Below are 27,201 nucleotides of genomic sequence, written 5' to 3'. Positions count from 1 at the left end.
CTGGCGACCAGCCTGGACCCACGCCCCAGACCTACCCCTCTGGAGCCTACCAGGAACCGTCCAGGCCTCAGGGACACAGGGACCTTCCTGTTTGGACTGGAGTGGGGGAGTCAGTGGCACTGGAAGAGGGCCTCAGGCTGTCCTGGAAGATGATGTCCTCGGGACCTTGAGGATAAGCCACGGGGCATTCGGGGAACCACATGGCTGGGGTCCCAGAGGTCCTGACTTGCAGGCCCCCGGCCCCCGTATAAGGGCCTGAGCCCGCGGCCTGGCCTTCCTCAGTCCCGGGAGCTCAGCGCCACCCGAGCCGCAGCCATGAAGTGCCTCCTGCTCGCCCTGGGCCTGGCCCTCGTGTGTGGCCTCCAGGCCGCCACCGTCCCCCTGACCATGGAGGACCTGGATATAAGACAGGTGTGGGCGTGTGGGGTGGGTGCTGGGGGGCCTACAGAGGGCAGGAAGCCCTGACTGCAGAAATCTAAGGGAAGACCAGACGAGGCATAGAGCTAGGCCAGGCCTTTGTCCCCCCAAATGCTGGCTCCGACCACCTGCCTGTTTCCCTCTCACTCCCGGGCGGAGTCACCCATGACTCTGCCACACTCCGAAAAGGAGCTCACCCAGGACAGCGCTGGGGGGAGAGGGCAGCTATTGCAAATATGCAAGAACCCCTTGGGGTGTTGGCACACCTGACTCAGATGTGCCCTGAGTCCTGACGCACCACAATCGCGATCCCACTCGAGAAACCCCGGAGTGTAGGGGACAAACCAGCAGGCGGGTCGGAAGGAGAGCCCGCTGTGGGGCCGGGGCCGCCTCCCCGCCCCCGATGGCAGCTCAGGCCCCCTCCCCAGGTGGCTGGGACGTGGCACTCCATGGCCATGGCGGCCAGCGACATCTCCCTCCTGGACTCGGAGACCGCCCCTCTGAGAGTGTACGTCCAGGAGCTGAGACCCACGCCCCGGGACAACCTGGAGATCATTCTGCACAAGTGGTGGGTGACCGAGGCCCCCGGGCTGGGGGCCGGCGAGGGCCTGGGCCCAGGGTGGGTGGGCAGGGTCTTGACGGGAGCTGGCTCCGTGGGGGTGGTCCCCAGTGGCCTCGGAGGCCCAGCCTATGGCTCTGGGCCGACGGGTCGATCACACAGGGCGGCCACAGGTCAGTGAGCAGAGAGGCCCGTGTGGAGGCCACCGGTCAGCTGGGGCTGGGGCCCTGGGGGCCTGGGCGGTTCCTGCCACGAGCCCTGTCTGCCCTGGAGAGAGGGCCAGGGACCCAAGGAATTCTCACTGTGATTGGTGATGAGATCCTTAGAGGCGCTGTGACCAATCCCCCCCGGACGGGGTCAGTTCTGAGCTAGCCCCCGCCCCCCACCCCCAGCAGCTTTCTGGGCTGGCTTCGTCTACCCCATTGTCACCTTGTCCGAGTCACCTGCTCAAGGCCACAGGGCCACTCACATTTGGGCCAACACCTCATGGCCTTGCTCACAGCCGGCCCAGGGCTGGGTGTCCTCAAGGTCTGTGGACGCTTCCTGGAGTCCAGCTCCTGTCCCTCCACTGGGGTTCGGGGGTGACCCCCACCGCTCTGGCTTTTCAGGGAAAACCACGCATGCATCGAGGGGAACATCATGGCCCAGAGGACCGAGGACCCAGCCGTGTTCACGGTCGACTGTAAGTGCCCCCACCCCGTGCCCGTGGGGCCACCCCCTGGTCAGCCCCCCTTAGGTGCCCATGGACAGAGTGCTCCCTCCCGCTCTGAACCCCCCACCCCCGACCCCCGCCACGTCCTGACGGCAGGGAAGAGTCAGACGTGTGTGTGGCCTGCCCTGAACGCCAGGCCCAGCTTCTCCTACCCTACATCGCAAAGGGCACTCCCGGGGAGGGGGGGTGGATGAGGCCTGGGGACCAGCCTCCCGCCTCTGGGGCTCAGTCTCCTCCAGGCCCCTTGGCTCCCTGCTCAGGTAGGAAGACGGCGGAGAGGCATCTGGTTCCCTGCGAACCCGGGCAGGTTCGGTCCTCGCAGGGAACGCCTGAGGGCAGGCCTGTGGCAACTCCCCTGCTCAGGGACCAGCGGCCTGTGGCTCCTTAAAAATACCCAAATAAACCAGACCGGTGGGCAAACACCCTGTGGATTTGCCGGTCAATCCTGGAACCTGCTTCTGGGACGTTCTGGGCCTCAACTCCAGCCTTTCTGCCCGGGCCCTGTCTCCTGGGCCTAGAGGCCTCATCCGGGGCGGGCCCCGGGCCCACCCCCTAGCTTCCAGCCCTCCTCTGCCACCAAGGACGGCCACCGAGCACCCACCCCAGCACCTCCCGTTTTTAAGCTATGAGCAGGCTTTCCAGCAGGACCTCGGGTCATCCTGGGAAGGTGATGGGAGCCTCCGAAGAGCTGGGCGGTGCCCGGCAGGGACACTGCTTGCCCACCCGCTGCTGTCCTGCTCCGAGCCCTGCCAGGCCCACGGCCCCACAGACTTGGGGTCCCCACACGCTCCCGTTGGCTCCCCACCTTTGAAAAACAGACACCACGGCCCTACCCACCGCGATAATTCTCCATTTCCTTCTGCCCATTGATGTCCACGTAGAGCCGCGACTCCAGTGGGGCTCCGGTTCTGGATTATTTTGTCATCGCTCCCAGGACCTGGGCACCTGTCACAGGAATTGGGGGGGGGGGGTCACCTGGGTCTTAGCGCCTGAGCGTGTGCACGAATATCCGAAAGGTTGAAGGGCACAGCCAGAAGTGGGGATGAGCCTTGGGCCAAGCAGGGCAGAAAATCCCAGAAGGCTTTGCTGCCATGCGGATTTTGAAAGACATGCCCATGGTCTCGGCCCAAGTGCAGGGGTGCTGGTCCGGTGCAGCCAGGGCCTCTCGGAGGGCCCCCCGCGGGGTCCCTGCCAGGTGCGGGCCGTGGAAATGCACGGCAGGTGAAGGGGAGGCCCGAGGTGGCGAGGGGGGTCGTGGGCCGGGCTCAGGTCTCTGTTCTGGCCTCTTCTCCAGACCAGGGGGAAAGAAAGATCTCCGTGCTGGACACTGACTACACCCACTACATGTTTTTCTGCATGGAGGCCCCAGCGCCTGGCATGGAGAACGGCATGATGTGCCAGTACCTGGGTACGTAGCCGCCATGGGGCCACCCTCCAAGGCGTGGCTCGTGAGCACCCCGGGGGCCCCGGTGGGAGGAAGGGAGCAGGGCTGCCTCCTGGCCTCCATGGCTCACGTTAGCAAAGGTCCTGGGGTGTGATCCGATGTGGAGTCGTCCACACGGGGAACCCTACCATTGTTCTCTGGTGCTCTCTCCCAGGGCTCCCGAGGGGACCGTGGGCGCTGGGCCAGCAGGACGCTCCCTGGCCAGCTGACTCACGGTGTCCTGATGCGGCAGGACAGCTGATGGCCCGGGGGCTGTGGGCCCTCTTGTCCTGTGTCCATGCAGACCCCCGGTGCTGTCCTGGGACTGGGCCGGGGGAGGGGCAGGGATGCTGGAGGGCAGGGGGGCTGAGCCCCAGAGGCCACCCCGGGAGCTGACCTCAGGACGCCAGTGTGTCCTTCCTGCACTTGCTCTCTGGACGGGGGGGACCTCGGGCTCCCCAGTGTCATCAAAGCCCCGCGGCCCAGGGACTGACCCACTGCCCCCCCCCACGCCCCCCCAGCCAGGACCCTGAAGGCCGACAACGAGGTCATGGAGAAATTCGACAGAACCCTCCAGACTCTGCCCGTGCACATCCGGATCATCCTGGACCTGACCCAGGGGAAGGGTTAGCTCTGCCCTCGGTCGCCCCCTCCTGGGCTTGCTGTCCCAGCTCTGGGACCCATCAGTGGTTCTGTAGAAATCAGGACAGCGTCATCCTTCATCATTGGTCCCCATTCCCGGGTTGGGGAGGGGGTGCAGAGCCCCTGGGGCGGGGTCCCCCTCCCACCCCTCTGGGCCCAGGGCTGCCCTGGCGACCTGTGACCTCTCCCCCCGGCTCTCTCTCCTCCCGCAGAGCAGTGCCGCGTCTAGGTAGGTGAGCTCCTGCCCGACCCGCCTCCTGGGGTAACGTAGCAGCCCTGCCCCCACGTCCTGGGCACGTGCACGGGTGGGGGGCGCCCCGGGGGACCCCCAGCTCCCCTCCGTCGGGCCCTGGCCCCTCTGCGGGAATGGCTGGAACCCGGCGTCTCTCCTGCTGACCGCGGGGGCCGGGCTGGCTGTGTGTCCACTCTCTCGAATGGCCTTTGTGGGATGTCGTTCCTGTGTCCCGGTCGAGCCCCCACGCGGACGTCCCCATGGGCTCTTCTGGGCAAGGGCGTGGGGTGGCCAGCACTCAACCTGAGGTGGAGAGGCTGTCCCTCACCCCCAGGCTGGGAGGGGCCGGCGAGGGTCCGACAGGCTCCCCAGGAATCACAGGGGTGCCCTGGTCCGTTTCAGGGCCCAGAGAGGATGACACCCCTTCCAGCCCCGTCGGGACCGGACCTGCCGGACCTGTTCGTCCAGCCCCTAGGCTCCTGGGGGGGGGGGGGGCCAGCCTGGGGTCTCCTGCTCTGAGCCCCTCCCCCTCCAGCAATAAAGAAATAAAGCAGGGAACAGTCTGCCTGGGTCTTTCCTGGCCTTGTGCGTGTGGGGATGGGGGGGGGTCCCCGCGGGGTGCCAGACACGATGTCCCGTTACTACGTGTGGTGTCTCTGGTCACACGACCATGGAAGCTGTACGTGCTGAGGGGGCCGTGCAGCTGGGGTTCCAACTGCTCCGTTACCTTTCCTGACACAGAAACGTCTCAGGGGTCTCCTTGGTGCCTCTTGCCCTCCCAGCAGCCTGAAGGTCGGGGTTGGGGGGGCGGTTGGAGCTCCAGGGCCGAGAGGGCACACGGCCTGCGGTGTGGACGACAGGCCCACAGACACCAGCATCAAAGAGCAGAGCCCCCCCGCCCCCCTGTTAGGGCTCTGGGGTCCCCCAGGGAGCCACTGCAGAGGGGACCTGCCCCCCCTCCCCCGCCCCGGACAGAAACGGGAACAGGAAATGGGCCGGCCTGTGGTCACCCTGAGCCCCTGCCTGGGGGCTAAATGTAGGCCTTCCTTCCACCATCACCAAGGCCCTGGAAGGCAGCCACTCCCGTCCACACACCGAGGGAGGGTGTCCCAGCAGCAACTAGCCTCCAGGTCCACACAGCCGGGTCAGAGGGGGACCTGGACGTTGACCCAGGCCGTGTGGCTCCAGCCCAGCTCTGAACTCGACACAAAGCCCCATCTGAGGGCAACACCGGGTTCGGGCCCGGAGACACCACTGATGGGATCCGGCCCACCCGGGGCGGGTGGAAAGGAAGTGAGCTCGCTTCTGGGGGTGCCGGGCACGGAACCCGTGTGCCACACGCGTCCGCGGTCACCAGGGCCTCGTGCTGGCGAGGCGCGGGTGCTGGAGTCAAGAGGGCAGCGCAGGCCAGCCCGCCCGGCCCCTGCCGTCCATTCCGCGTCTGGTCTCGTCCATAGGTGGAGACGGCTGAAGGAACAAATGCAGGGAGTGGGAGGTAGGACACGGGGGAGGACAGCTCCTGCACCCTGAGCTCGGCTGCACACCCCACGTGGTGGTGTGGCCCCGCTGCCGTGACCACAACTCTGACACCCCTCGGGCCTCAGGCCCCGACCTCAGGGCCGGCTGCCCCTCCCGCCAGGCCCCTCCGGCCACCGCCATGGTTACCTGGAAGCCAGCAAAGTAAGCACCACGATCACGAGCCCTGAAAATAACATAAACTCCAACAAGAGAGCTCTGGAAGGCGGGCGAGCAGGGTAGTCTGGTCTGGGACCTGGGGATCCGAGGACAGCCCAGTGGCAGCTAGTTCTGGGTCCCCCCCAGGACAGAAGGCAGCCCAGGGTGGCTCACTGCCCACCTGGATCAAACCGGGGTCCCCCCATGACACCAGGCTAGCCCAGTGCCTGTGGCCGGAAGGACCAACGGGGGCCCCTCCAACCGCGAGCCGCCGGGACGGACTCCCCTTCCTTGGGACACCGGGCTGAGACGCTGTGAACGTCAGACTGGCGGGACCGCGTGCTGCCCCAGACCGGAAGCCGCTGCCGCCGCTGCTGCCGCTGGGGACACTTTCAACAGGACCCGGGGTCTCCGACAGAAGAGGCAGAGTGACCGGGGAGCAGCCGGAGGTCACCCGGCACACGGGACACCAGGAGCATCACAGCCCGAGGGAGAAGACGACGAGAGGGCGCCCCATGGACATTCGCGGGACGGCGGACATTCCCGCTACCGCAGCACCAACCACACCTCCTCGGGCAAAGGAAACTGCTCTGGTGACAGGTCCCTGAGCACGAGGCCACCCGCTCACCGGACACACGGCAGTCCCGATGGACGCGCCACACAGCGCGGCTGCAGAACGCCCCCAGCGAAGGCTGACAGGCCTGAAAGGGGGACGGACAGACAGACACCCCAGGCTCCGAGCCGGGGGCTTGCACCTGCCCCGAGTGGCCGAGGGATGCGGGAGGCTGGGGGCGGTAAGTGGAGGAAATAGAGCCACGCGGTCAGCCACGGGCGGGTACAAACCCGCTTACACAGAGCGCGGCCCCAACGGCCTCAGAGCCGGACGGCTCTCACCCCCGACGTCCAGACCCCGGGACGCCCCTCTGCAGACGCCAGGCGAACCCCCTGTGGGCCCCGCGGGCTCTCACGGCCCGGCTACCGAGAGCAGGGGAGGGGTGGGGCCAGGAAGTCTCCAGAGCAGCTCACAGAACTCAGAGAAACATGAAGAAAGGGCCACCAGGACAGAGCGCACTCACGTGGCCTGACCCTGGGACCGGGGGTGCCTGGGGGGCTCGGTCGGTTCAGCGTCCCACTCTTGGTTTCTGCTCAGGTCGTGATCTCATGGCTCATGAGCTGCACAGTGCAAAGCCTTCTTGGGGTTCTCCATCCCCCCCTCTCTCTGCCCCTCCCCTGCTTGCATGCGCGTGCATGCGCTGTCTCTGTCTCATCAATAATCAATCAATCAATCAATCAATAAATAAATGAAATCTGTGATCAATCAATAAATAAATGAAATCTGTGATGGAGACAGACAAATTACATGTAAAGAAGCACAAAGAGAACGACGGCAGCATTTGTAGGAGCGAGACATTCGTGCTGGGGACTGGGCGCTCGTGTGCGTTGTTAGGTCAAGGGACGTCCCTTCCATTCCTGTTTTGCTGAAAGGTTTTACTTCATTGTCCTGGGCTGTCCTGTGCTAGTCTGTCTTGTCCTGTCCTGGGCTGTCCTGCCCTGCCCTGTCTTGTCCTGTGCCGGGCTGTGTTTTTGAGCCAGAGTTCTGGTAAACTATAAGCGGTGTGATTTCTGCATAAGCTAAGCTGACCAAGTCGTCTTTCTTCTTTAGCCTGTTGAGGTTACAAATGGCACCGGTGTGCAGTTTGCAGTGTCAGAAGGTCCTCACGGTGGCCGGAGGTAAAAACCGATTTCGTTCCGATGCTCTGGCCGCTGCTGGGTGCCACATTCTGCCCTTTAGCCGAGGGCGTTTTGCCCTTACTTCCGGGGGAGGCTGCCACTCCCTGTCTTGCTGTGACACGGAGGGTGAACGGGTCCGTGGGACGGGCTGGGAGTACCCTGCCTCCCGTTCTGGGTTTGGACCCTGTACTCGAACACGTCAGAGGAGAGCAGGGCGGTGAGGTGGTCGGAGCTGGTGATGTCGCGGGGCAACACTCAGATCATTGCTACGATGGGCTTAATAACTGTGGAGGGTCCCCACTCTTTTCGGGCGCGTTTCCCGGTGGGCGCTCCCCGGCCTCCCAGCCTCCCGGCCTCGGTCTCTGCCTCCTCCACACCTGTGGCCCTTTCACCCGGCTGTTCTGTGCGGTGTCTCTCCTCGTCCTTGACTGAGCTCAGCAAGGACCTTGGGGGTCCACGTTTTTAAGTCTGGGAGGGGCCTGACCCCCGGCCTCTGCACAGGGCACTCAGAACACCTTCACCCATTTCTTCTCCCGGGGGGTCGCTGTCTGTCCTGTCCCCACGCCGGGGCCTCAGAGGCACTCGATCGCTCCGTCCACCAGTGGCTCTGTCTGTGCTGTGGGTCCTGGGCGTGCCTGTGCCGGCACCTGCTCCCAGGCGGCAGCCGCCCTCCCCCTGCCCAAAGCAGGTCTGGCGCTCTGCTCTCTGCTCTAAGACCGTGTCCGCAAACCGTTATACAGAAACCATCTATGGAAGCCGGCAAGGCCACGGTGCCTCCTTGGGCGCTGAGTGTGTGCGCTCCTGGGGCCGCTGGCAGCTCACCCCGTGCCCCGAGGGCTCATTCAGAACCAGACTGCACCAGCACCGGGCACTGAGCTTTGGTGCAAACCACAGAATGTTCCACATGGAGGCAGCAGGCTAGGCCGCATGGCCTTTCTGTGGAAGAGCAGGGGCTCAGGCGGCCTCCGAGGAAACAAGAGTGACACCCCCTCCCGAGATGGATGCTTCCAAAAGGATGGGGAGCACGCTGGGCGGGGGGTGGGGGCGGGGGAGGCTGTGCATGGCAATTAGACTTTTTTTGTTAATTGCAGCAAAATACACGTAGCGTGAATCACAACAGTTTAGCACTTTCGAGGGCACCGTTCGGGGGCGTCAGGCGCATTCACGTGGTCGTGCAGCCGTCCCCTCTGTCCGTCCCCAGAACGTGTCTATTTTCCCAGACTGGACTCTGTCCCGTTACACACTGAGCTCCCCCCAAACCGTGCAGCCCCCCCGGCCCCCTCCCGCTTTCTGTGTCTGTGGGGTTTTTTCCTCCTTTCTCTCTCCCTAAGACGAACCGTTCTGAAGCGCACAACTTGGTAACGCTGGGTGCAGTCACACTGCTGTAAAAACACATCTCCAGGGCTTTTTCATCTTGGAAAATACAAACTCTGCACCCATAGAACAATACCTCTCCTCCCCCAGCCCCCGCCCCCCCCCCCCCACCATCTCCACGGACCTGACTCCTCTGGGTCCCTCAGGTAAGTGGAATCCTACGGGATTCGATCTGTCCCGTCTGGCATATCTCACTCGGCATAATGTCCTTAAGCTCTGTCCACGTGGTCTCAGCTGTCAGGATTTCCTTCCTTTCGAAGGCGGAATAATTTTCCACGGTGTGGACGGACCGTGTGGTTTATGCCTCCATCCGTCGATGGACACGTGGGCCGTGTCCCCCCTTCGGCCGCTGTGAAGACGCTGCCGTGAACAGGGAGGCACAAATATCTCTCCGAGATCTGCTCTCAGGGGCGCCGGGGGCTCAGTCGGTGGCGCGTCTGACTCTTGGTTTCGGCTCAGGCCGTGGTCCCGCGGTTCGTGGGATCAAGCCCTGCGTCAGCCTCCGCGCAGAGCGGCGTGGGGTCTGCTTGGGATTCTGTCTCCCTCTCGCTCTTTCAAAGGAAGCAAGGAAACTGAAAAAAAGAATCTGCCTTCAGACCTTTTGGGGTCTGTGGCGGAGTTGTGGGATCACACGGTAATTGTGAAATCTGCTTACTCTCTTGAGGAACTGCCATCCGGTCTTCTATGGTGACAGTAATTTGGCCACACTGTTGGTGACACATTTGAGACAATTTTGGCGACTTCTGTTTTACCTGCTGTGCTACTGACGTGAGTAACGTTAGTGAGTGCGGGCACCTCAAGTCCCCGGGGCTCTGGAGGCTCAGGGAGGCGGTGTCCAGGACCCAGCAGTGGTGCCGGTGTCGGTTGGGTTGCCTAGGATTTGTGCAGGGAGGGAGCCCCTGCCGGGAGCGGTGTTCTTTCCAGATGGAAGTTAACCCACGAGGGTGCATGCTTGGGGACACCTGGTGCCGGCCACCACACTCATGCCCGGCAAAACTCAGACTCGCCCTCATGGTGCCACGCTGCCCGCTGGTCCCACTGACGCCCAGCTGCAGGGACAGGTCCCGGGGAAACAGGGCGGGGCATCAACGCACGTCCTCAGCTGCGTGAAAGCCCACTGCCCCTCCCTGGCCCCAAAAGTTCATCCTAAGAAAAGTAATGTCCTGCTTCTGCCGTCACAGGCCTGCCCTCTGGCCACTTCTGAAGACCTCGGGGTCCCAGCAGGAGGGCAAGGGCCTGGGGCCAGTCCCCTCCCACGTCCCACTCACTGGGGCAGCGATCTGGGAAAGTTGGATGCCGGGGCCTGGGTCTCCCCTCAGACTGGACAATGCCAACTGCCTGAGGCCAGCGATCACTTTTTTTCCTTTTGTGTGTGTGTGTGTGTGTTTTAGGTTTATTTATTTTTGAGAGACACACAGAGCATGAGCGGGGGAGGGGCAGAGAGAGAGGGAGACACCGAATCCGAAGCGGGCTCCAGGCTCTGAGCAAGCGGTCAGCACAGAGCCTGATGTGGGGCTCGAACCCGTGGACTGTGAGATCATGACCCGAGCCGAAGTCGGACGCTCAACCGACCGAGCCCCCCCAGGCGCCCCTCTTTGTGTTTTTTTAAATAGCATTCTGAGGAGTATTCCAGAAATTATGACCAGGTGCGTCCCGAACAGCATCCTTTGCAGCACCATATTGGCAGGGACGCGGCAGAATCTCCGAGAACGCGAGAGGGATGTCACCCGCGGAGGGCGGGGCCAGCGCTTCCCAAACTCACCAGAAAACGGGACATCTGCTTTCTGCAGGCTGACACCCCCACGACCCTGTCCTGGAAGCCAAGTACGGCCTCGATCTCGCAGCCGGGTCACCGTGGACACGGTCGAAGCTGCTGGAGCTAGTAGCCGGGGCCACCGTCGCAAAGGACCCCCCGCTGGTGGGGACTGCTAGCCACAGAGGACCGACCACTCAGGCCCGAAGTCCTGTCAAGGGGTGGGCAGGGCTGTGCTCCCTCTGAAGGCTGCAGGGGAGGCTCCTGGCCTCTTCCAGCTTCTGGAGCTGCTGGGTGTCCCAGCATCCCTTGTCTTGTAGACACATCCCTCCCAAGTTCTGGCTTCGTGGCCACAGGCCTTCTCCCTGGGTCCCCTCTCTGCCCCTGTTTTCTCTTAAAAGGACATGAGACAGTAACCCCTACTCCCATGTGGGCCTCATCCGCAGAAATCACATCTGTAGAGTCCCTGTTTCCAAATAAGGTCACATTTGGACGTGAGTTTTGGGGGACACCATTCAACCCAGTGCATTCCCTGCTGCTCCCCGGAAAACAGGAAAACGCTGAACCCCGGAGGCTGTCACGGGGACTGCGGGGAGGGCGTGGGGAGGGCCCGGAAGGGTCACGGTGCCTGGCGCACGCCCCACAGAGGTGCTGCTGGACGCCCACCTCACCCGGACCGTTCCAGATCCTCCACCGACAGGCAGCAAGAATGTCCACCCCACCCTGCCTGGCTTCAAGGCCACTCCTCAGAGTTTCAACAGACACCCCCACGTCCGGGGTCAGAGCCTCCCCCGGGAGCGGCAGCCGCACTGAGCCCGGCCACCTGCCAGGGAGGATCGTGGACACCGAGAGGCAGGTCTGCACGAGCTGCCACAAGAGGGCCACACCGGCCTGACGGCCTGAGCCACCGCCTCTCCCGCCCTTAGAACCGGAGCCCCGTGGCCCGGGACCTGCCATCTCTCTGCGGGGTGGGCTCTTTCCTGGCACAGTGACATGCAGTGACATGTGGCCTTTCCAGGAAAGAGAGCAGAGCCCTGGGCCTCCACCCGAGCTGCTGCTGCTGCCCGTGGGTCACCCGGATGGCCCCCACCTGTGGGGGAGGTGCCCTCCAGACGCCCCATCGGGAGAGGGCACAGGGCAGGGGGCTGTCCCCCTCCGCGCTCCTCCTCCATCCCAATGCCCGCCTCCCGGGGACGGGCAGGTTGACCGTCTGAACGTCAGGTGGTGGCCTTTCACCCCCTTGGCTCAGCGCACGGGGCTCGCGCGTCCCCCTGTGGGTGCTGGTTTGCAACCTGATCGGCGGGACACGTTCTTCTGTAACCACTCGACTCCCCTCCGCGCCCGCACACCTGGAGCTCCCGGGCACGAGGGGCCACAGGAAGTGCTTCGGGCGATTTCAGAGGTGCGGCCTGGCAGACCCGTGGGCTTCCTGATGGCACGTACCCATGGACGCCCCTCGTGCTGCCCCCAGGCACGCCCCACCCTGAGAGGGACCTAGCCCGTGGGCTGGGTGACCCTGCAGATCACCGTGGTCCCCGACCACTCCTGTGACTCGGCAGAGCGCCCACTGCCGGCCAGGCCCGTCCTCGGACCCCACCTGAACCCGCGGCACCTTCCCCTTCCTGCAGGCGGTGGAGTGACCGGGAGGAGAACCCATCCTCCCAAGGCCGTGGCCGTGGGTCGTGGAGTCGCTGATGCCCCAGGAGAGAGAATGAATCCGAAGGAGAAAGACCTGGGAGGCCTTGACCAGCCGGGCACGTGGGGGCACCGGGAGGTGGTGGGCGCCTGCAGGAGGAGAGGGGGTGAAGGGGTGATGTCTATTCCTCGTGTGGGACAGACAGCCACACGCAGTCACAATGTCCCGGACCCTGGGGCTGGCGTGGGGCCCTCCGGCCATTGGCTGGGCTCCAGGGCACACCCTCCAGGACACAGCTGTCCCCAGTGCTGACTCTGACCTGTTGTTCTCAAAGATCGTGACCCAGGAAGTGTTCCCGATACTGGAGACCAGCCTGGTCCCACACCCCGGACCCTCCCCCCTTGGGGGCCTACCAGGAACCGTCCAGGGACACAGGGACCGTCCCGTTCCCGCTCGCTCCGCAGGAAGAAGGCCTCCCATTGTGCGGGTGGAGGAAGCCCCCTGAGGGCCTGGGGATGAGCCACGGGGGATTCGGGGAACCACATGGCTCGCAGGCCCCCCGCCCCCGTATAAGGGCCCAGGCCCACGGCCTGGCCTTCCTCAGTCCCGGGAGCTCAGCGCCACCACAGCCACAGTCATGAAGTGCCTCCCGCTCGCCCTGGGCCTGGCCCTCGTGTGTGGCCTCCAGGCCGCCACCGTCCCCCCGACCATGGATGGCCTAGACCTGCAGAAGGTCTGAGGACGGCTGGGGGAGGGGGCGGTGAGCTGCAGGGTGGGCGGGGGCGGGGCCTCGGCCCTCTGAAGAGTGTGGGTGGAAGCCAGGACGCTGGGAGCCCCCTCCCCCCCTCAGGACAGCTTTCCCTCGCTTGCCCAAGGTCCAGATGGTTCCACGGAACTCGCACAACCTGTCCTTTAAGGCCACCTGGGAACCTAAGATGTCATTTCAAGTGTGGGGGCTCCCAGAGGGGCGTCTGGTCGGTGGCAGGGGGGTCGCCCAGAGCTCATTGGCTGCCACCCCACTTAGACCGGGCCCCCGGCCGGGGCGGGAGGGAGAGCGCGCTGTGGGGCCGGGGCCGCCACCCCGCCCCCGATGGCAGCTCAGGCCCCCTCCCCAGGTGGCTGGGACGTGACACTCCATGGCCATGGCGGCCAGCGACATCTCCCTCCTGGACTCGGAGACCGCCCCTCTGAGAGTGTACGTCCAGGAGCTGAGACCCACGCCCCGGGACAACCTGGAGATCATTCTGCGCAAATGGTGGGTGACTGAGGCCCCCGGGCTGGGGGCCGGCAAGGGCCTGGGCCCAGGGCGGGCGGGCGGGCGGGCAGGGTCTTGACGGGAGCTGGCTCCGTGGGGGTGGTTCCCGGTGGCCTCGGAGCCCCCGCCCAGGGCTCGGGGCCGACGGGCCGACCACACAGGGCGGCCGCAGGTCAGTGCTCAGAGAGGCCCACGTGGAGGCCGGCCCGTCAGCTGGGGGCTGGGGCCCTGGGGGCCTGGGTGGTTCCTGCCACGAGCCCTGTCCGCCCTGGAGAGGTTGTGGGGGTACGGGAGAGAGCTGGGTCAGTGTGGGGGGCAGAGAGGAGGACACAAACCCCACAATTGTCTGCTGACTGCTGGGGTGAGGGTGCTCCCGCCCCCGCTCCCTCTGGCTCCCTCCGCCCTCTCATGGGGTGGCCCTGTCCCACCGGGTCACCTGCCGAGTGCCGCCCAGGCCTCCCAGAGCCAGGCTTCTGCTCCCCACCCACAGCTCGGCTCTGTCACGGTAAGGTCTGTGCAGGCGGCCCGCAGACACGGCCTTCTTTCAGGGAGCACGGCAGGTGTGTGCAGAAGAAGGTCTGGGCAGAAAAAACCGAGCTCCCTGCTGAGTTCAAGATCAGCTGTAAGTGCCGGGCCCCCGGCCCACCCTGGACACCCCCGCTGGCGGCTCCCGGGCAGCACGGCAGGGTCCGTGCTCCGGCCCCAGGGTGCTGACAAGAGCGACACGGTCCTCAGTGCCAGCTCTCACTGCCCTTCCCGCCTTCAGGGCCGTGGGCAGGTCCCTGCTGGGCCTCTCTGACCCCCACGGCCATGAGACCCAGCTCGCTGTCTGTGGGCCGGGCCTGGGAGGCACCCGCACCCGGCTGTCCTCTGCACCGCCTCCCAGGCCGCCTGCGCCAGGACATCTCCTGCTTCCCACGGGTCTGGGCGCCCCATGACGCCCGGCCTGCCCCCTGGTTCCTGCACTCCTAGACCCCCGTTGGGTCATTCCCTCCCGTGCTCGCTCCCGCATTCCTCACCAGGTCCAGAATGAGAAGGCCCCGTGGGAGGGGCCGCTTTCCTCCACGGCCGTCCCCAGCGGGCAGCCTGGGCTGCGTCCCACTTTGCCCCCCCTAGGCCAGCCCTCCAGCCTGGCTGCGTGCGACGGCTGCCGACCGGCCCCAGGGGCTCCAGCACAGAGCTGCGTGGGTGGGGGTGTGGCACCGAGCTGTGCAGCTGGCAGTCCCCACGGCCCCCGAGGGCCACCGTCACCTCCGGCCCATACTCACCCCCACCCCCCGTTTCCATGCATCCCACGGCTCCGCCCCTCTTCTCCGAGGTGCCCCGTTCATTCAAGATCAGTGTGGAGCCCCACTTCTTAACCTCTCTGGGTCCCAGGACACGGGGGTGGGGGGTCCGGGGTTGAGTGCTGAGTGAGCCCATCTAGCAGGAGGCACAGCATTTCTGGCGGGGGGTCGGTCCACAGTTAACAGCCAGGGCCTCGCAGCCCCCTGTGCCCTGTGGGGGTGCAGGAGAAGCCCCCCACCCCGGCCTTGCCATGGGGCCGCCCTGAGGAGACCCATGCGCTCCCTCCTGGTGGAGGGAAGACCCGGGACTCTCTCTCCCCAGATCTGGATGAGAACGAGCTCGTCGTGCTGGGCACCGACTACGAGAACTACCTGTTCTTCTGCCTGGAGAACACTGATGCCCCCGGGCAGAACCTCGTGTGCCAGTGCCTGAGTACGTCACTGAGCAGGCCCGGGGTCGCCCTGCACGGGGGGGGGGGGGGGGGTGCTGAGGACCCCCGGTGGGGGCCAAGTCCCCTGACATTGCCTCGGGAATCGGGGATCCAGGATCCAGGCCGAGGGGCTGGGCTTAGTGCTCCTGCCTCGGCCAGAGGATGACTGCTAAGTAGAAGCTTTGCTTGGGGGTGATGTTCCACAAAAGCACCATTAAACCTGTCAAGTTCTGAACGGAACGCAAGCCGGTAAGATCTGGTAGCAGGAGGCTGAGACGTGGCCGCTTTGCCTGAATGAAGCGCTTTGTGTGCGGTTAGAGACGCATTCTTGGCCAGCACATCAGCCCTGCGGGCGAGCCCAGCCGCCCGGGGACGTGGGTCCTGGCCTCGTGTCCCTGCAGGGCCCCCGGCGCCGTCCTGGGAGGGCGGGGCGGGGACCCTGGAGGGCAGGGAGGCTGAGCCCGGAGGCCACCCCGGGGGCTGACCTCAGGACGCCAGTGTGTCCTTCCTGCTCTCGCTCCCTGGACGGGGCTCCCCGAGGCCGTCAAAGCCCCGCGGCCCAGGGACTGACCCACCGCCCCCCACAGCCAGGACCCTGAAGGCCGACAACGAGGTCATGGAGAAATTCGACAGAGCCCTCCAGACTCTGCCCGTGCACGTCCGCCTCTTCTTTGACCCGACCCAGGTGGCAGGTGACCGCCTCCACACCCCGCGTCCCTGCTCTCACCCTGCGTGCGGCTCACCCGTCGGACAGCCATGAGCCCGGGGCGTCCGTCTCCCACGGTGGCCCCCATTCCCCGGGCCCCCGGGGGGGGGGTGCAGAGCCCCTGGGGCGGGGTCCCCCTCCCACCCCTCTGGGCCCAGGGCTGCCCTGGCGACCTGTGACCTCTCCCCCCGGCTCTCTCTCCTCCCGCAGAGCAGTGCCGCGTCTAGGTAGGTGAGCTCCTGCCCGACCCGCCTCCTGGGGTAACGTAGCAGCCCTGCCCCCACGTCCTGGGCACGTGCACGGGTGGGGGGCGCCCCGGGGGACCCCCAGCTCCCCTCCGTCGGGCCCTGGCCCCTCTGCGGGAATGGCTGGAACCCGGCGTCTCTCCTGCTGACCGCGGGGGCCGGGCTGGCTGTGTGTCCACTCTCTCGAATGGCCTTTGTGGGATGTCGTTCCTGTGTCCCGGTCGAGCCCCCACGCGGACGTCCCCATGGGCTCTTCTGGGCAAGGGCGTGGGGTGGCCAGCACTCAGTCTGAGGTGGAGAGGCCGTCCCTCACCCCCAGGCTGGGAGGGGCCGGCGAGGGTCCGACAGGCTCCCCAGGAATCACAGGGGTGCCCTGGTCCGTTTCAGGGCCCAGAGAGGATGACACCCCTTCCAGCCCCGTCGGGACCGGACCTGCCGGACCTGTTCGTCCAGCCCCTAGGCTCCTGGGGGGGGGGGGGCCAGCCTGGGGTCTCCTGCTCTGAGCCCCTCCCCCTCCAGCAATAAGGAAATAAAACAGGGAACAGTCTGCCTGGGTCTTTCCTGGCCTTGCGTGTCTGGGGATGAGTGGGGTTGGTGGGGGGTGAGGCGCAGGCCAGGGCGGGGTTCGGGCTTCTGCACCTGAACAGCCCATCACATTTGGGGACCAGCACACATGATGGGGGGCTCTTTTCAACCTGAAGAAGGAGATAAGAGGGCACAGGGGCAGCCTGCCAGTTCATACTGCAGGGCAGCACCCAAACTCCACAAAGGATGAGAAATGAAAACTCGCTGGTCATGTCACCTAGTCAACATTGACAGAAAACCGTCAGTAAGTTACTTTCCGATTCAATTCCATGCTCTCTGCAAAATGCAGCCTGTGACCCTCCAGGTCGTCTTCCAGGAACTTGAGCACGATGGCTACCACTGGGAAGTCCCGGGGCTTCAAGCGTCATGTGCCCGTGAGTGCGTGGCTCTGCCCTGGATGATACGACAGAGATTTCCCCCGGGTCGTGGTCTGGGCGAAGGCAGCAGAGGTGGAAAGAAACTTGTTTTCCACTGACTTTAACGTACAGAGCCACAGAAACAGAGATTTTCAAATAACAAAGTTTACATATAACAATATATACACATGTTTATATATGTGCCCAGTTATATATGTTATATATACATGACAATTTATGTATGATATTAAGTTTTCGTTTATTTATTATTATTATTTTTTAATGTTTATTTATTTTTGAGACAGAGAGAGACACAGTGTGAACAGGGGAGGGTCAGAGAGAGGGAGACACAGAATCCAAAGCAGGCTCCCGGCTCCGAAATGTCAGCACAGAGCCTGACGCGGGGCTCAAACCCATGAACCGCGAGATCACGAACTGAGCCGAAGTCGGGACGCTTAACCGACTGAGCCACCCAGGCGCCCCTTAAGTTTTTAAAATATAGATGGAACGGAACATTTCTAGAAAAAGATCGATTACCAATATTGGCTAAAAGGAAAACTTGAACAAAATTTGTAAAAAATGTTTAATTGAGGAACAGTTGACATAATGCTATTAGGTTCAGGGGTACACTGTCGTGATTCAGCAGCTGTACCCTACAGAATGCTCACCACCTGTCATGGCACAGGGTTGTTACAGGATTATGGGCTGTATTACCTGTACTTCCCACCCCGTGACTTATTTATTTTATAACCGGAAGTTGGCACAGCTCAACCCCCTTCCCCTCTTCTGCCCAGCCCCCTCCCGCCTCCCCCTCTCTGGGAACCACCAGTTTGTTCTCTGTATTTATGACTTCGTGTTTTGCTTCACGGTTTGTTTCTTCATTTGTTTTGTTTTTTAGATTCCACATATGAGTGAAATCAAATGGTGCTTGTCTTTCTCTGTCTTTCAGTTATCATAATACACTCTAGGTCCATCCACGTTGTCACGAGTGGCAAGATTTCACTCTTTTTATGGCTAGGTAATATTCCATTGCATACACACCCATCTTCTTTATCCGTTCGTCTATGGAGGACATTTGGGCGGCCGCCGTATCTTGGCCATCGTAAATGGTGCTGCCGTGATCGTGGGGTACGTGTATCTTTTGGAATTAGTGTTTTCATTTTCTTCAGATAGGTACCCACAAGTGGAATTTCTGGGTTGCATGACATCTCTGTGTTTAATTTTTACCAAGAAAACTTTAAAAGAACAATAACTATAGAAAATAAGAAACAGTTCCAGATCTTCTGAACCAGCACACTGCCATCAGATGGTTCCTGGATCACGCAGTCCTTCCAGGGTGTAGACATAGATGGGTGGGAAATTGCTGGATTCTCCTATAACAGAGCTGGGGGACGAGGGCACAAGAGAAGAAAGCAGAGGACAACCATCCCTTTTGCAACAAAGACAAATGTCTGAATAATTTATTAGCAGGCTGAATCCAACAATGAATTCAATACACCATGATTTAACCCAGACAGTGAAGGACATTTCCATATTAGGAAATATCAAAAACTCACTGGCTAAGAGATTAAGGGTGACATGTGCATATAAGCACTTTTAATTGATTTTTTAAAATATATTTCGGGACGCCTGGGGGGCTCAGTCGGTTGAGCGTCCGACTTCAGCTTAGGTCATGATCTCTCGGTTCCTGAGTTTGAGCCCCGTGTAGGGCTCTGTGCTGACAGCTCGGAGCCTGGAGCTGCTTCCGATTCTGTGTCTCCCTCTCTCTCTGCCCCTCACCTGCTCGTGCTTTCTCTCTTTGTCTCAAAAATAAATAAACATTAAAAAATATATATACATATTTCAAAAATATCATACCCTTTCATGAGGCAAAGTTCTCACATATCAAGAGAGTCATTCAACAGAAGCTGGTTTATGCTGCATTAACAAATGAACTTAAAATCTCAGTGGCTGAAAACATCAGATTTATTGATTGTTTACGTGCAATTCCCGTCACAGGTTAGCAGGGATACTGCACCTCAGGGCCACTCAAGGATCCAGGTGATCAAACAGCCACCCCCAGGAGGTTGCTGGTCACCACGCTACAGGGAAAACACAGACACCCACAGGGCCTCAAACCATTGTTCAATGCTTCACCCTGAAAGGCACACACATTCCACCCGGCACCCCCTCCCCCCCTCCCCCACCCATTGGCCAGAAGTCACTCAACTAGGAAGCCAAAAATGCAACCCTTAACATCCCTAAACTGATCATTAGCAAAACAAAATGAAACAAAACAGACAAAACAAAAAAGAAGTAAGCAGCTGACATCATTCTTAATGGTGAGAGACTAACTGCTTCCCCCTAAGATTGACAGCAAAGTAAGGTTGGCCTCTGCCAGTTTTCCTCTTCAACATCATGCTGAATGTCTTAGCGCAGTAAGACAGTCATAAGAAAGGAAAAGCATAAACACTGGCAAGGAAACATCTAGCATGACTGACAAAGCGCGAAGGAGAGAAGATACAAATTTTAACTCAGGAATGAAAGAAGGGATATCATCACAGCCACTGCAGGAATCAAAGGGTAATAAGGCAATACTATGAATGCTTCTGTATACATACATTTGACAACTTAGATGCAATGGACCAGTTCCTTGAAAAATACAAACTACCCGGGAATGCAAGCTGGGGCAGCCGCTCTGGAAAACAGTCTGGAGGTTCCTCAAAAAACTAAAAATAGAACTACCCTATGACCCAGAAATTGCCCTACTAGGTATTTACCCAAGGGATACAGGTGTGCTGTTTCGAAGGGACACATGCACCCCCATGTTTATAGCAGCATTATCGACAATAGCCAAAGTATGGAAAGAGCCCAAATGTCCATCGATGGATGAATGGATAAAGAAGATGTGGTATATAGATACAATGGAGCATCACTTGGCAATCAAAAAGAATGAAATCTTGTCATTTGCAACTACATGGGAGGAACTAGAGGGTATGTGCTAAGCGAAATTAGAGAAAGACAAAAATCATATGACTTCACTCATATGAGGACTTTAAGAGACGAAACAGATGAATATAAGGGAAGGGAAGCAAAAATCATGTAAAAACGGGGAAGGGGACAAAACAAGAGACTCATAAATATGGAGAACAAACTGAGGGTTACAGGAGGGGTTGCAGGAGGGGGGATGGGCTAAATGGGTAAGAGGCACTAAGGAATCTACTCCTGAAATCACTGTTGCACTATATGCTAACTAGTTTGGATGTAAATTTTAAAAAATAAAAAAGAAAATTAAAAAAAAAGAAAAATACAAACTACCACAACTCATCCAATATGAACTAGATAATTTGAATAGCCCTACACCTATTGAGAAAATTGAATTCCTAATTTTAAAATTCCACAAAGAGACATTTCCAGGTCCAGGTGATTTCACAGGAGAATGACACTAAATTTGTAAAGAATTAGTGTGAATGCTACAAAACCTCTTGCAGAAAATAAAAGAGGAAAGAACATTTTCCAGTTCATTTTATAAAGCTGATATTACTCTGATACCAAAAGCCCACAAAGATTTTTTTTTAAAAAGGAAAACTACAGCCTAATGTTTCTTATCAATAGAGATGCAATTGTTAACAAAATATTAACAAATGGAATTCAGCAACGTAAAAAAAAGAATTATACACCATGACAAAGTGGGATTTATGCCAGGGATGCAGGGCTCCTTCAGCACTTGAAAACCAATCAGTGTAACCCTCTGTATTAGTAGGCTAACAAGGAAAAGGAAAAATTATATGATCACATCAATCAACGTAGAAAAAGCATCTGACAAAATTCGGCATTCCTTCACGATTTTTTTAAAAAACTCAGAAACGTAGGAATAGAGGGAGCGTCTTCAACTTGATCAAGGCATCTACATAAAACTTAGAAACGTGGTACTTACCGGGCAATGATGAAGACTCTCATCAATGATGAATGGATGGTGAATACTCAGGAACGTGGCAAGGACACCTGCTCCCAACTCTCTTATTCATCAGAGCGCAGGAAGCTCTAGCCAGGGCAAGAAGTCAAGAAAAGGTAATAAAAGACATACAGATCTTAAAGGAAGAAATGAAAGTATCTCTATTTGCAGATGGCACAATTATTTATGTAGAAAATCTTAAGGAATCAATGAAAACAAAAACAAAATCTCCTAGAATTAATGAGATCACCAACGTGGCAGGATACAAGATAAACATACAAAAATCAATTACATTTGTACATACTAGCAACGCACATATGGACACGGAAATAAAAAAACAGCACTAACTGTAGGCGCCTGGGTGGCTCGGTTGGTTGAGCGTCTGACTCTTGATTTCGCCTCAGGTCATGATCCCAGGGTCATGAGATGGAGTCTTGAGTCGGGCTCCACGCTAAGCATGGAGCTTGCTTAAGGTTCTTTCTCCCCACCTCTGCCCTTCTACCCTGCTTATGGTCTGTCTGTCTCTCTCTCAAAAAAAGTTATAGATATATATAGCACACCATTTATAATCACTCCCAAAAAAGTGGAACACTTCAATGTAAATCTAATGAGACATATACAGAATCTGTATGTTGGAGACTATGCAATCTTGCTAAAGGAAACCAAGGGAGGTCCAAATAAGCAGACTTACTGTGTTTATGAGTTGAAAGGCTCAACATAGCAGAGATGTCAGTTCTCAAGTTGATATACGTTTTTTAGTGCCATTCCTATCAAAATCCTAGGAGGGTGTTTTGTAGACATAGTTAAGATTATTCTAAGATACATATGGGAAGGCAAAGTACTAGAGTATCTAAAGTAACTTAGAAAAAATAATAAAATGGAAACAGTCTGTCCAATTTTAAATCTTACGATACAACTCAAACAATCAAGACTGTGGTATTTGCAGAGGCACAGACCCACAGATCAGTAGAGCAGAGCAAAGGACCCAGAAATAGATTCGCACAGATACACCTAACTGACCTTGCTGTCTGGAGAATGTTTAAAACTCCAGTTTTTAAAATCCGGAGTGGGGCATCCCTAAAACCAGGCTAAACCCTTCCTAATTTGTGATCAAGCCCAGGCAAGGCTCCCAGCACACAGTGGCCTCTGCTTGTCTCATTCTCCACTGAGTTTCCTCCTAGGAAGGAGCCTTTTTTTCCCTCCAAATCACAGCCCGGCTCTGCTCGACTAGCCAGGGGGGCACCTTGGAGATTCTGCTACTGCCCACTTTCCGCCTAATTGTCAGCTGCTCCCTTAGAAACCCTTCAGCTGAGCTGCCTGGTCGGGGCTTGGGTGGGGAGCTGTGACAACGGGACACCTGTTCCACTCCAGAAGGATGTGGAGATATTGGGGTTCAGAGCAAACAGTCGCGAAACCCTGTGCGACAAAAAGTCTCATGAAAGAATTCTTGAGACATCTTTGGTGCTTTATGAAAGCACGGGCACAGGTCCGTGGGCAGGAAGAGCTGTGAGAAGCGGCTGCTTACCCACCGCCAAGTCGGGAGGGGGCTGAGGACAGCACAGGCCTCCAAGGGATTTGGGAGCAAGGTTTCCAGGGCCCCGAGAGGGCTCACTATTGTTGGGAAAAGGCCACGTATTACCGTTTAGCAAACCCTCAGTCATGAGACCTTTCAGATGCGTATCAGGGGACTTTACGCTTGGAGTCTGATTGCTACCTTATATCTTGGGGGGTAGAGGTGAAGGACGTCTCCGAAGGGATTTTTACGCGATAAAGGACACTTACAGGATCCCGGAGGTCGGGATGAGGTTAAGCTAAGATCGCCTTTTGCCCTTAGCGAAGTGTCATCATCGAGGCAGCTGGGCTCCCAGAGGGCGGTGACTCTGCCTGTCCCAGGGACTTGTCCAGGGGCTGGATGCAGTGAGGAAATTTAAGGTTTTCCACATCACAGAACACCAGTCTCCACGACCCACACTCCCATAGACAGCCCTGTTGTGGTCCTTTCCGTGGCTCGTCCCTATCTTTAAAAAAATTGAAGTCTGTTTCCCGCCTTAAGCGCCAAGCTCAGGAGCAGCTCAGGGCTGTGTCTTCCGGGGCCTCAGGGGGCATGTGGCTCCGGGACCTCACGGGTGGAGTCACCAGCCACACTGATGACGGATCGGCCTCCAGGGTTGCACGATCTGGTGTCGCCACAGAGGGATGCCTCGCCCTCTCTGTTACCCTAATGCAAGGAGGAAATCAGTGACTTACCAGAAGCATCAGCAGGACTGGAGCTGAAGCACGCACAGAATGAGTAGTTTCAAACCCAAGGGGAAAGTGTCAGCTCACTGCTAAGCAAGACATCTTGTGGGTTTTCTCACTCTGAAATCGGAAAGACTGAACTCAAATGCAGAGATTTGCTCCCACAGAAGGAAAAGATACTGGTGGCTCCGTGGTGACGGGCGTTGATGTCCCCAGGATGGCCACTTGGTGGCACCCGAGCCCTCTTAGTGCATAAACACACCCTGGGCCGAGCTGTACAGAGACTGGCGGGACACTCTACCCGAGTGGCTCCAACGTCCTGCGGCACCTTAACTCGGGAAACTCTAGGCCACCCTCGAACCCTCCCGTAAGCAGCCACTTTGGACTATCACTCTCATTAGAGTCCTTCGGTGGCTCCCACAGCGCAGGCTTGATCTCCGGTCTGCCAGGATGCGTCAGCCACGCGTTTAAGCAACCAGGGCTTTCTGGGTTAGCCTCCGACATGGCCGTGACGGTCCCGGGGCCACCAAGGCCAGGCGTGCATGGTGACCATCGTGTGTGAGCACAGAATCACCTGCCCAGGTGCCTGCCGTCCCGTCCAGCACGGCCGTCCTGTCCCCAAGACCCACCCCAGGATGCACACCCTAGACCCCTCCCAGGGCAGAGGAAGGCCCAGAGGAGCTGTGGGCTGTCACCTGAGATCCCAGGGCCCACCCGGGGTTGCCCGCGGGGACACTCCTTTGGTGAAGGCACGAGTGAGCTCTCTGTGGTCAGGAGCTGGTGGTCTCGCTGTGTCTGTGGGTGATGGCGGGCCCCAGAAAGGCAGGGCCGGGCAGCACTTCCCCCGTCAGACACAGGTGGGCATCATGATGGTAAGAGCAGCAGCCTGTCCACGGGGTGGGGGGCTGACAGTCCTGCGGCTCCCAGGGCAAGAGAGGTGGTGGCCACAGGAAAGGGCAGCCTCGGGGCAGAGTCCGAGCAGGCCCGGAGCTCAGCGGACACTCCGGCCTTGACCTCTGATGTCAACGGCTTTATGATGGGGGGGGATGGAGGGAGAGAGGGACGGAAAGGTCTAGTCTAGCCCCCCAAACACACGCCCCGGCGCCTCCCGGGCCTCTGTGCGCTGTCCTCACTGTCCCAGAGGAAAGGTGTTTTCGTTTCCAGCTTGCGTAAGTTTGTTCGCTTTTTCGGAAAGGACAGGACAGAGCCCGTTCCGGGAAAGTCCGCGACACCCCCCGCGAGCGGCTTCCACAGTGATGCATCTGGACACCGCCGTTCCCGGCTCTCTCTGACCTCGGCCTTCCAGGCCGGCTGGCTGCCCCGCTTCTCGGAGGCTGGCCTCCCGCGTGGGCTCACCTCCCCCTCCCCGCCAGCCTGGCCTTGGGGAGAGCGGGCGACCCCCACAGCCTCACAGCCCAGGAACATCGCCAGAATGTCACCCCGCTTGTGTCCCTCCACCAGCCGCCACCATGCAGACAAAATCCACATTGTGCACGTGGTCCAGGGGCTCCTGCGACCTGGCCTCGGTGACCTCACGGAGCATCCGCACCTTCAGCAAACGTCCGCATTCCCACGCCGCTCGGACCTCTCCTCACTCAGTCGGCCGTCCCCTGCCTGCCTCAGGGGTCTCACACATGCTGTTCCACCCACCGGAAACTGTTCCCTCCTCCCTTCATGCAGCCCCACCCCCAGCGCACAGCTTGGCGGCCCACCCTTTCCGACGGACGGGCAGCATGTGACCTGTCACTTGTGTGGCTCTGTGAGGAGCCCCCAGACGGGAACTAAGTTCCACAAGTCTGTCAACCTCACAGTCTCCATCTCCCTGTGCCCGCGGCTGCCTGGAGTGTGCCGGAGGCCCGCTCAGTGACAGGCTGTGGCCCGCAGCTGCGCCAGCCCCGTCATGGTCAGGGTTTCTGGGCCATTCTCCTGTTTCTCCTTCCGACGGACACAATCGCTGTCCTCCAGGCCCTTGTCCGGCTCCAGAAGCTTCCCGCCTTTGGGGTCTGGGGCTCAGGGGTAAAGCCCGTCTTTGGCTCTGTCACGAGGTCAGACGCTCCGAGGCTGCTTCCGTCGGCCTGGCTCCGGGCTCCGGGCCCTGGGGTCCAGCTCAGCCTGGGACGTGCTCCCCGCAGGCCTCACACCCGCCCCCCGGCCGTCCGGACCACGGCTCTCCCCCGGACCCCTGCGCCCACTTCGGGGGGGGCGCGCATTCCAGGACGATTTCTGGGAGCAGGACTCTGGCCCTCCCGTGTGACTGGGAGGTCCTAACCCCCGAAACAACTCAATGCCACCTGGGGGTGGAGACCAGGCCCGGATCCAAGGATGGGACCCCAAGTTACGGAAGGAGTTCCCACCCATGTGCTGTATCTGACATCAAACCCCTGGAAAACTACAGCCGACACATCACATCCCCTGCCCCACCAGCCACCTGGCTCAGCCCGGCCGAGTCCCCAGAAAGCCCAGGGTTGCCGGATCCCCCGGCTTTCCTGCAGCCCCTGGGGCGTCCCCTCACAGCCCCGGGATGGGGGTGCCCGTCTGCGTGGCCTCTGCTCCCAGAGGGCGGATGGAAGGGGATCCCGCAGCCCCACCTGGGAAACCCAGGCCGACCGGTTCTCGCGCCGGCCGTGACCCACATAGGGCCTGACTCCAGCGGGCACAGCTCCCTGAAAGGCTGCTTTCTTCTTAGAAAAAGCGGGGAGGGCATGAAAGAACCCCACACTGTGGACTAGACTGAGGGGGGTGGCCATCGGACAGCATCCAGCCAGCCGGGTCGTGCAGCTCAGAGGGTCCCGGGAGAGAGGGGTGGGCGGCCTGGTCCGAGTGGCCATGGGGTTGGAGAGGGGGTGCTGGGTACGAGACATGCTCGTCATGAATAGGAACAAACGTCACCCGGAACTGGTTTCTGGCAGGCGTGCTGATCGCTGTTCTCAGGGATTATGTGCCTTCCAGCTGTCACTCCCCACCACACCCCCTGGGACAGTGGGAGGTGAGGAGGGAGGACTGGGGGGTGGGAGCCCCCAGTGGGAGCACAGGCCGGGAGGAGGGAGGACTGGGGGTGGGAGCCCCCAGGGGGAGCACAGGCCAGGAGGAGGGAGGAATGGGAGGTGGGAGCCCCCAGGGAAACACAGGCCAGGAGGAGGGAGGACTGGGGGGTGGGAGCCCCCAGGGGGAGCACAGGCTGGGAGGAGGGAGGACTGGGGGATGGAAGCCTCCAGGGGGAGCACAGGCCGGGAGGAGGGAGGACTGGGGGTTGGGAACCCCCAGTGGGAGCACAGACCGGGAGGAGGGAGGAATGGGAGGTGGGAGCCCCCAGGGAAACACAGGCCGGGAGGAGGGAGGACTGGGTGGTGGGAGCCCCCAGGGGGAGCACAGGCTGGGAGGAGGGAGGACTGGGGGATGGAAGCCTCCAGGGGGAGCACAGGCCGGGAGGAGGGAGGACTGGGGGTTGGGAACCCCCAGTGGGAGCACAGACCGGGAGGAGGGAGGAATGGGAGGTGGGAGCCCCCAGTGGGAGCACAGACCGGGAGGAGGGAGGAATGGGAGGTGGGAGCCCCCAGGGAAACACAGGCCGGGAGGAGGGAGGACTGGGTGGTGGGAGCCCCCAGGGGGAGCACAGGCCGGGAGGAGGGAGGACTGGGGGATGGAAGCCCCCAGGGGGAGCACAGGCCGGGGGGGGGGAGGACTGGGGGGTGGGAGCCCCAGGGGGAGCACAGGCCAGGAGGAGGGAGGACTGGGGGTGGGAGCCCCCAGTGGGAGCACAGGCCAGGAGGAGGGAGGGCTGGGGGGGTGGGAACCCCCAGTGGGAGCACAGGCCAGGAGGAGGGAGGACTGGGAGGTGGGAGCCCCCAGGGGAGCACAGACCGGGAGGAGGGAGCCAAGCCCTGGGGTGAGCCGACGCCTCCAGGAAGCCAGCAATGTAGGTAAACTACTCTGACAGCACCCGCCCCCCAGGTCAGATGACACCCTTCACACCCTTCAGACACACGTGGGTGTCAGGAGGCCACGTCCTCCT

At 60.3% G+C, this 27,201-nt stretch overlaps 2 protein-coding genes across 2 annotated transcripts; both read left to right on the top strand.

The window, feature by feature from the left end:
- Positions 1 to 315: 315 nt before the first annotated feature.
- LOC113598090 (beta-lactoglobulin-2) lies at positions 316 to 11,330 on the top strand. Its single transcript, XM_053205444.1, has 8 exons — positions 316 to 411; positions 846 to 985; positions 1,585 to 1,658; positions 2,983 to 3,096; positions 3,633 to 3,737; positions 5,590 to 5,665; positions 6,011 to 6,252; positions 11,164 to 11,330. The coding sequence occupies exons 1-8, from the start codon at positions 316 to 318 to the stop codon at positions 11,328 to 11,330; spliced, it is 1,014 nt and encodes a 337-aa protein (XP_053061419.1).
- Positions 11,331 to 12,465: 1,135 nt separating this feature from the next.
- Positions 12,466 to 15,885, top strand: LOC128312280 (beta-lactoglobulin-3-like). Its single transcript, XM_053205456.1, is given in 5 exon segments — positions 12,466 to 12,886; positions 13,269 to 13,408; positions 13,957 to 14,030; positions 15,017 to 15,127; positions 15,713 to 15,885. Coding segments are annotated over 5 exon segments (594 nt in total). The 5' UTR covers positions 12,466 to 12,790.
- Positions 15,886 to 27,201: the final 11,316 nt, after the last annotated feature.

The sequence above is a fragment of the Acinonyx jubatus genome, chromosome D4, assembly GCF_027475565.1.
Source record: "Acinonyx jubatus isolate Ajub_Pintada_27869175 chromosome D4, VMU_Ajub_asm_v1.0, whole genome shotgun sequence".
NCBI lineage: Eukaryota > Metazoa > Chordata > Mammalia > Carnivora > Felidae > Acinonyx > Acinonyx jubatus.
Note: the sequence above shows the minus strand (reverse complement) of the source record. Positions and strands in the feature narration are given on the sequence as shown.